The 10051-nt window shown below is 29.3% G+C and overlaps 2 protein-coding genes across 2 annotated transcripts; both read right to left on the reverse strand.

The window, feature by feature from the left end:
• Nucleotides 1-2883: 2883 nt before the first annotated feature.
• LOC114172481 lies at nucleotides 2884-3724 on the reverse strand (the record flags this gene model as incomplete). The annotated part of the gene is made up of 1 exon (XM_028056939.1): nucleotides 2884-3724. A coding segment is annotated over exon 1 (841 nt), but the record flags the coding sequence as incomplete, so codon positions are not given.
• Nucleotides 3725-4013: 289 nt separating this feature from the next.
• LOC114172482 lies at nucleotides 4014-7948 on the reverse strand. Its single transcript, XM_028056940.1, has 6 exons — nucleotides 7883-7948; nucleotides 6479-6559; nucleotides 6121-6233; nucleotides 5110-6038; nucleotides 4630-5020; nucleotides 4014-4458 (listed from the first exon to the last, which is right to left on the reverse strand). Exons 1-6 carry the CDS (start codon nucleotides 7946-7948, stop codon nucleotides 4014-4016), a joined length of 2025 nt encoding a protein of 674 aa, XP_027912741.1.
• Nucleotides 7949-10051: the final 2103 nt, after the last annotated feature.

Raw genomic sequence — 10051 nt, forward strand, 5'->3', positions numbered from 1 at the left:
ACATCCTAAAAAGAATCATAAAATAACATACATAAATCATAATATGATACTAACCTTCATTTGTGAGAGATCATGCAAGAATGTATACATCAATCTCAATCTATGTGTTTCCAACCTCTATTTCCCAATGTATCTCTTTGTATTTATCTCTCTTCACACACTTTCATGATAATTTACGTGGAAAGATCTTATAGTCAGAAAAAAAAAACCCTACTCTCATTTATAAATTAATGTCTCCATTAAAATTTTTTATTTTATCTTTTATTATAATTTTCCATAATATAAACTTAATAAAAATAATATATAATATAATTTTAAAAAATATATAAATATATAAAAAAATTCAAAATAAAAAATGGGGCAGCCATTGCTCCCCCTTGTCATTACCTAGTTCCGTCCTTGATTTGATGGATGCGATAGATTAAAAATTATTTTTAAATCAAGAAAAAACAAGATTATCAAACTGTCCTTTATTTTAAATATGATTAAAAATTATCACTATATAAGTTTTAATTGTTGTAGTAAAAATATTAGTATGTATAAATAAAAGTATGTATTTTAATAAAAAATATTTATAAAATAACGTAATAAAAAAATTTATAATTAATAATTACTTTTTAAATCTTATTTTTTAACAATTTTCAAATTTTCGTTATAAATTATTTTTGTAAAAATAATTTCAAAACCCATATTTTTACATCATTTTCATAATTAAGCTGAAAAATAAATTGCGGACATCATTGTAATTTTGATGTTACCCTCAAACCATTGCATAACATAAATGATTGAAAAATAGAGAAATTTCCCTCTTCCTTCCCCTCTCTCCCTCATCATTGATTGCAGGATGAGGGAAAGGATAAAATCAAGTGGATTAGAGTGTGAAGCTTGTCTTGTTCACTTTAAAGGGATTAAAGGTGAAAGTGAGTGGATTTAGAGTAAATTTTGATGAAGTTTGTGAGTGATTTGTTGGATGTCATAGATTAAAAATTATATTTAAATTAAGAGAAAACAAGATTGTCCTTTATTTTAAATAAGATTAAAAATTATGATTATATAAGTTTGATTGATTGTAGAAAAAATATTAATATGTATAAATGAAAATAACATATTTTATTGAAAAAATATTTATAAAATAATGTAATAAAAAATTTTATAAATAATAATTACTTTTAAACCCTATTTTATAACAATTTTCAAACTTTTGTTACTAATTATTTTTGTAAAAATAATTTCCAAAGCCATATTTTTACATCATTTTCATAATTAAGCTGAAAAAAAAATTGCGGACTTAATTCTAATCTTGATGCCACCCTCAAACCATTGCATAAAATAAGATGATTGAAAAATAAAGGAATTTCCCTCTACCTTCCCCTCTCTCCCTCAACGTTGGTTGGAGGGAGAGGGAGAGAATCAATTCAAGTGGATTAGAGTGTGAATCTTGTCATGTTCACTTTAAGGGGATTAAAGATGAAAGTGAGTGAATTTAGAGTAAATTTTGTTGAAGTTTGTAAGTGATTTGATGGATGTGATAGAATAAAAATTATATTTAAATCAAGAAAAAATAAGATTACCAAATTGTCCTTTATTTTAAAGATGATTAAAAATTATCATTATATAAGTTTGATTTGTTGTAGAAAAAATATTAATATGTATAAATGAAAGTAACATATGTTAATAAAAAAATATTTATAAAATAACATAATAAAAAAAATTTTAATTAATAATTACTTTTTAAATCTTATTTTTTAACAATTTTCAAATTTTCGTTATACATTATTTTTGTAAAGATAATTTCAAAAGCCATATTTTTACAAATTTTTCATAATTAAGTTGAAAAGTAAATTGCAGACATAATTGTAATCTTTATATCACCCTCAAACCATTGCATAACATAAATGATTGAAAAGTAGAGGAATTTTCATCTTCCTTCCCCTCTCTCGCTCAACGTTGATTGGAGGGAGAGGGAGAGGATGAATTCAAGTAGATTAGAGTGTGAAGCTTGTCTTGTTCACTTTAAGGTGATTAAAGGTGGAAGTGAGTGGATTTAGAGTAAAGTTTGTTGGAGTTCGTGAGTTATTTGATGGATGTCATAGATTAAAAATTATATTTAAATCAAGAAAAAACAAGATTGTCATTTACTAGTCCTTCTACCCGTGCAACACACATGTTTTTTTTATATGTAATAATTGTGGTAATAGCAATGGGGTTTTGGATATTTAATAATCTATATGATGAGAATCTAATGTTTTAAAAAGATGTTGAAGTGTATCAATAGAATAGATCAATTTAGAATGTAATTAAAGTGGTATGTGAAGTTAATATTTGATTTCATTGAATATTATTGTAAACCACAAACAACAAAAATATGACTAATAAACTACTTTGTTAATATAAGAATAAAAAAGAAAAAAATTACATACCTAGAATGTATCCTTTGGTATTGAAGTTCATAAATTTGTTTTGTACAGAATTTCCTTTTGTACACAATGACTTCTTTGTTCAACTTTTCTGTACCATGATTTTCCTACATAGCAGAAAATAACATAAATCAATTGATATATATTTATAACAGTTTTGAAATGAAAAAAAAAATAGAAATGACATACCTATAATTGATTTCTTTTCAAAGAGTTTCAAAAATTTCTTTGTACACAACGTTTTTAGTTGTGTTTGTTACCTTTCCATCTTCATCCAATATAAGTATTTTCAATCCTCTTTTGGTTTTGACTCTAGAAATAGCAACATATAGTTGGCCATGTGTGAATACAGGTTGTGGAAGATAAAGGTCGACTCTAGAAAGTGTTTGTCCTTGACTTTTGTTAATCGTCATTGCAAAGCATAAAGATATCGGAAACTGTCTTCTTTAAAATTTGAAAGGCAAACCTGAATCAGATGGCACTAAATCCGTTCTTGGTATAAAAATCCTGTCACCAATGTTTTTTCCAGTAATTACAGTTGCACATATTACATTCTTGCCTAAATGGTTGACTTGCAATCTTGTGCCATTACATAGACCTTTCGCTTGATCAATGTTTCTCAAGAGAATAATTGGAACATCTGTTTTCAACTTCAGTTTTTGATTTGGTATCCCTGAACATTTGATATCATTTAAAAATTCAGATGTAAACCATTCAGATTGCACTTCATCTTGTTCATCAGATTGGCAAGGTGTATTTGAACTTAAACAAGTCACCTCTTCACCACTAATTAAAGACAACATGAAATCATTTACTTGCTCTACAGAATCATTTGTTGGGCACAAAATTGCTCCATCATCAAAATAATTAGGATTCAACATGTTAACCACAAATTGAGGATAAACAAATTCAACCAATGCCAATAAAGGTAAATCTGTGTTTGTAATCAAGATCTGTTCTGGAATTTCAACCATGCACTCACCATTCTCATTTAGATCCATTTTCCCGTCTCCAATATTCAATATCCAATCAGCAAATTCTTGAATATCATTGGCTGTTTCAGTATTTAATGTAGTACTTAATCTCATGTTCTTGGATAACTTTAGCACTTTACAACAATTCCATAACTCTGAATAGTTGATTGATGATTTTATGATATCGAACCTAGATCCTTTTTTGATAACTGGTAGAATTTGTCTAAAGTCACCTCCCAAGACAACTGCTTTGCCACCAAATGGTTTGTCTTTATTGGCATCATCAACATTTCGCATAATATCTCTTAGTGTTCCTCTATTTCCAGCAAACATAGTTTTTGTAATTCAGCAGTCTAAATTTGAAGACCTGCAATAAGTAAATAATACAATTAAAATATATATGTATAGCAAATTAAAAAAAATATATGAAATACCTGGTAAGTTCATCTCCTTCCTTTTTTGGTACAAAATTCCATCACATAAGATACTCCAAGTAGAATTCCAAACTATATCTGGTTTAGAAATTGTATTCATCGACAACAAAGTAACAAATAATCTTCTAAGTTGATACCCAGAAGCAAATTCACTTGCTTCTTTGATTGCATCAATATATTCTTTGTCGTCAGCCAGCAAATAATGTTTCATAATACTTTCCATCAATTGTCTTAATGCTTTGATAATCAATACAACCTTTTTGAATGGTCAGTAATATCCTCAAATAATAAAGTTCTCCAGAACTAGGAGGAATATAAGTAAGTCTACCAATGTTGTAGCCTTTCTTCCTTGGTTTCCATTCTTTTTCTTTGGCAAACCACACAAATTTGCTTGGAAATTCTAAATAAGTCAATTGTTTTCCTTCCTCATAAACTTTATTAGCCTCAAACCAAGCTAGAAACATTGTGTTAGCATTTTCGTATCTGTTGAAGACCACATTAATATCATCATCATCTTTAAACAAAGCTGATTGTTGGCCAGGAAGATGAAAGGTCAATCTCTGAACAGGAGGCCATCTGTGGTGGATGTCAAAAGCAAATATTCTCCAAGCAGCTTCACATGGTGATAGATACCTACAATCGTAATACCTTTTGATCTCATCAATAATGGTTGATTTTTCAGACTATGCAGAGTTGTTGCTTATTTTAAGAGTAGCTCTGTCGGGACCTTTGTTCACATATTTGAACAAATATTTTATTGAATTGGTCTTGTTGCAATACTCTGTATTGATGTGTGCTTGATACCTCATTAGAAGTGGTGGATTGTAAAGAACAACACTTCTATTGTCCTCCTTAATTCCATTCTTCTCAACAAATCTACCATTATCAAGTCTTCTATAGCATGGATATCCTTCTTCATCAATTGAAGTCGAAGATGTGAATTTTTTTGGATAAAATTTAGAACATCTTCCTTCCTTCATGCAAGGTGAATTATGTCTTGCAGGTCCGCATGGTCCATGAATCATGTAACTTGAGACAACTTTTTCCAATTTGGGGTACAAATCAGCATTTGGCAATTCAGCTGATATTACTTTACCAATATCAGTTGAATTCTTCAACTTGCTTTCTTCATCCAACCATAAAAGTATTTGTGCATGAGGTAAACCTCTTTTTTGGAATTCTACTGTGTGCATTCCTGCATATATAAATAAAAAATAAATATACTTTTCAGAATCTAATTTAATATAAATTTATATAATGTATATTACTTCACATATAACATACCTGCAGTGTTTTTTCCAAAGAAGTCCTTTTTCTTAAAATCTGTCATCATTTCATTCAGCTTCATCTTGAACACTCTACATACAATATCAGGTCTATCCGAAGCTGATAAGCCTTTTCCTAAGACAAATTCTTTTATTTCACTCCAATTCACATTGCATGTTATAGTAATGAACAAATCCGGATATCCAAATTTTTTACAAATTGCCATAGCATCTTGACAATTGTTGAACATGTATCTAGTACCACCAGTGAAAGAAGCAGGCAAGACAATACGTCTTCCAATTAAAGAAGGATTTGTCTCTCCTCTATTAACAACTTCTTGTAATCCATTAAGAATATCACAGCGAATTAACTTTTGATTCGCTCTGATGAATGACAACCTTTGGGCTTCAACCATTGTATAGCAATCGACCAGAAACTGTTGGAACAATCTACATGCATTCACAATATTTCCTACTTCTACAACTCTTTGTTGTATTCTAAAGGCAATAAATTCTCGCAAAGAAATTCTAACTCTTACCCTGGATTTTATTTTTGAATGAGATTCTCTTATTGGGATATCCTCTTGATAACCATCTTCTCCATATGGAAACATGAGAGGATATTGCAGTGGAATGAAAGTTGTGTGAGTTTCGTGCAGTCTGGTTAATTCACCAGAACATTTTTTGACCACTATATCTCTGCCTACATCCATATTGCCAAAATCACCAACTATAAGTGCAGCTATTTCATCACATGAAGGTGTATTGTAGACTCTAGGGTCTTTGTTTCTGCCTCTAAATAGTCTTAGCGTGAAATCTGATTCCATATGTTCCAGTGACAAATCTCTTACTCTTCTAAAAGATTTCGCAAGAACATTGTGATTGCCAATCATTTGAATCAAATCAGCAACCAATGATTCATCTATAACAGATTCCTTGGTGTTTGAACTAAAAAATAATAAAGAGAATACATGTCAACACATGTATTTAAATATTTCATATAATGAAATTATTTAATATATTCACTGACCTGAAATGCTTGACTCTGTTAGTCATTTCATTTTCGGTATCATATATGTACAGTTGTGCAAACTTTGGCTTTGATCCATGCTCTGGCAATAAACTGCCAATACGGTGATAGTTCTGTCCATTCAGAATAAATTATGGTGGAGCAGAACCATTGTTCATTGAATTATCAATCTTACCACCAATTGAAGTAAATGAAAACATGCTATTGTATACTCTTATGTTTTGTAGAAATGATTTGCTTCTCTGATCTTCACCATTTAACAAACCTTCAAGAAGATTAGGTGGTCTTTTTAATAGTGGAATTTGGACTTTTCCCTTTTGACAACACAATGAGAATTCAACTCCCTTTGAGGTGTTACATTTTTCTGCTCTTTCTTCATACCAAAGTTGAGTTTTACAGTATTGGCATTCCAAGCAAGGTTCTCCAATATTGAGCAGTTCTGAACATCATGACAAAACATTAGCATGAAAATGCGTATATTTTAATCTGCAGTTATATACAATTGTGTTGGACATTATGTACCTTGTAACTCTCCTTTGCAATACAATTCGTTTGTAGTTGTAGTACTTGTAGTATGTTCTTCAATATTAGTAAGATGAAAACTAATTAATGATTTAAAGGAATTTATATTAACATCAATAAGTTTAATATCTGAATTACCATCATCTTTTATCATTGCTGAATCATCATTTGTTGTGTCTGAATAATTATGTTGTCTTGTTGTTTCATCATCAAGATTGAATCTGTTTTGAAGTGATTGTATGACTTGAAAAGGATATTTGACAACTTTATTCTTAGAAACAGAATGCGACTCATTTACAACCTCTGATCTCCCACCTATGAAAAACAACAGAAAATAATTGTCCTACCTGCATTGGCATTGTGAGTATGAATCCAAATGTACTTACCTGCACTGGAATTGTAATTATTTTGTCCATAATTTCTCTGACTGTTATTGTTAAAAGCTGGAGTCATTTAAAAACATTGATATAAATTTTAAAATTGTCATTTAAATAGGTATATAAGAAATTAAGAATAATGTAGAAATATACCGAAAGGACTATGGTAAGTTAAAGTAGAAGTTGCAGATTGTGAAGTGATTTGTTGTTCAACTAAAGTACTTGAAAAACTTGAGAATTTGTTGACAGTTACTGCATTGAAACGAAGGTTAGTTTAAAGTGCTACGGAATTAATATTATTCATAAACAATGTTAAAATTAAGTATTGGAAGAACTTCAGAACTGACCAATTTGTCTGTGAAATATTGAATTCATATTGTGAAGGTTGTTGTTGTTGTTGTCAACATCTGGAAAAGGATTATTGTAGAAGCATTGTTATTAAAGAAATAAACAAAAAGACTTCATTGATTAATTTAACAACAATCTGTAAAGATATAACTTAGAAAAAAAACTTACTAATATCCAACTATTGTAATGGATTCCTGTCTATATTTTTCTGAAATGATCTTTGAGATACAATTGGTTTATCTATGATTTAAACAACAAAGATGTTTGAGTATGCATCTGTGTTATGAAGTTACAATCCAAAACATACAGTTACAAATATATATATAAAAAGAAATCCTGAGATTTGTTTACTTTGAGAAGAATGGTTTGCAAATTTAGTTTTCTTTCTTACATTCTCTTCTTTGTCATCTGCAACATAAAAAAACATACAAACATACAAATGCATCATTTTTAAATAAATTATTGATGAAGAATTGGAAAACATAAATGGTTTAAGTAAGATGTTAATGACTTACATGAATGTTGATGACTTCTTGCATTGAACCTTTGTTGTAGCACCAGTTTCCTTCTGACCCTTGCATTTTTACAATCGTTATGCTCCATTACAGTACAGAAATGTTATGGAATAGTTTCAAAGGTTACAATGGAAGAAGCAAAAATAAAGGTAAGTTGACTCAATGGATGGAAAAGTGTTTACTATTTTATTACTATATTGGTGAATGTCTTTGTTAAACTTTTTTGTCTAGCTTGTACCTCTAATCACAATTGTGGAAACAGAAATATATGTAATTATAATAGGAAGTAGTTGTTTCAGAAGACAAACATTAAAAATAGAAAGAGCATGCATGCTGAGTGTTAATATATCAGAATCATTCATATATATAGCACTTATTTCAGAGTTGATTTGTTCTTGCAACTAACAAAACATTTGCTTTTTATGTAGGTACAATCAGACGTCTTTTTTATGCAGTACTATATATAGTAAAACAAAGAGGACTTTTTCATAGGAAGTATCTGCAATCTTAACCTCATTATGTGTCAAAATGATAACATACAGTGAGTGTATGCACATACTAAAGCAACATACATCCATACATATGATTATAGAACAATAACTTTTCATTATTCGTCCAACTATATATCTTTCAATTACATCATATATATTTCATTTGAATTATAAAACAAAATAATTTTATTTATGAATATCATACCATAACATGTATCACTTTTCATCTTTCAGAGGAATTCAGAGAAGCTTCAAAGAGATTTCATTGATAAGAAGGTAGAACTATACATATGCATTGTGAAAATAAAAAAACTTCTAGGTTGAAAACTACATAAGTGGCAGAAATAAAAACAAAACTATTTATACTAACTGTAAATAAAAATTACAATATGTTAGCACTTTGACATTCTGATTGCTTTTCATGTGGTCCACTTCAAACACCAAGTCAATAGTTTGATGAAATCCATAAGCAGTAAAAATTCCTTCCAGCCACTTCCAATTTTGCTAGACTTCTTAGGATGATTTCTCAACAGTAGTTTGCACTTCACTGTTTTACGCGGTCCATAAAGAAAAATGTATTTAAATCTTCCTTGACGAAGATAATTGCCAAAATCAGCTGGCAAATCCTAAAACATACATAAAGTATTAATGAAATTAGTATATGGATTAAATTTTTAAACTAATTTCGAAACATAAATCAAAATATAAAGAAACATCCATTTAGTAAAAAATATGAAATGAATCTCACCAGATGGCTAGCATTGCATTGATTTGGATTCAGAAATATGAAGAAATGCAACTTCGGTCCATTGAAAAGGGGTTGATCTGCCTCAATTCTTTTAAGAAAACGTGCAATAGACAAAGGTTTGCATTTACTGGGAAAAATAGTGATGTGGAAGCAAGAATCACCCACATATCCAAAATAAATAGTGTGAAAATCGTGAAGTTCATATATGTGCTTAATTCAGTCCATCCTCCAATTAGCATTGGTTTTTGTAAATTCTTGTTATAAGTAACCACATGTCTATTGCCTTCTTCATCTCTTAAAGTCCATTGATCTCAAGATCGTCATCATAAAGAATGGCGAATGCACGATCCACAAAACCAACAACCTCGAAAGACAGAATTTTTTAAAGAAAAAAATGGATTAGTTAAGGTTAAAATCAGGATATTGTAAAAGAGAAGAAGAAATCCGTCACAGAAATAGAAAGAGTAGAAGAAATCTTGTAAAAGAAAATATGTCTGAAAAATTTGACAATGAGCTTACCTCGTCCTGAAGGTGAATAATAGAGAACTGGTACCTACTCATTCTATTAATAACGTCATCTTCATTGAAGTTGTTTTTCATTTGCTTCGACTTTGAGAGAGATAGTAGAGTAAAAGTTGGAAGAATGTAGAATATGATTGAACTGATCTTGAAGTTTAATCTTCATGGTAGAATGGAGATGAATATTTATTTATAGAAGACAAATGACACATGAAAAGATGAGACGATTACAAATAGATTCTTCAACAGTAATGTAATTATTATTGCATTGGAAAATGGGAAGACGATAATAACAGAATAAAACATTAAAAAGATATAACGTTATTAAAGATATATTAAATTATTCTATTATGCAACACAATATAATAATATAATATATGTAATATATACCAATAACAAATTTCCAAAAAT

The sequence above is a fragment of the Vigna unguiculata genome, unplaced genomic scaffold, assembly GCF_004118075.2.
Source record: "Vigna unguiculata cultivar IT97K-499-35 unplaced genomic scaffold, ASM411807v1 contig_609, whole genome shotgun sequence".
Taxonomy (NCBI): domain Eukaryota; kingdom Viridiplantae; phylum Streptophyta; class Magnoliopsida; order Fabales; family Fabaceae; genus Vigna; species Vigna unguiculata.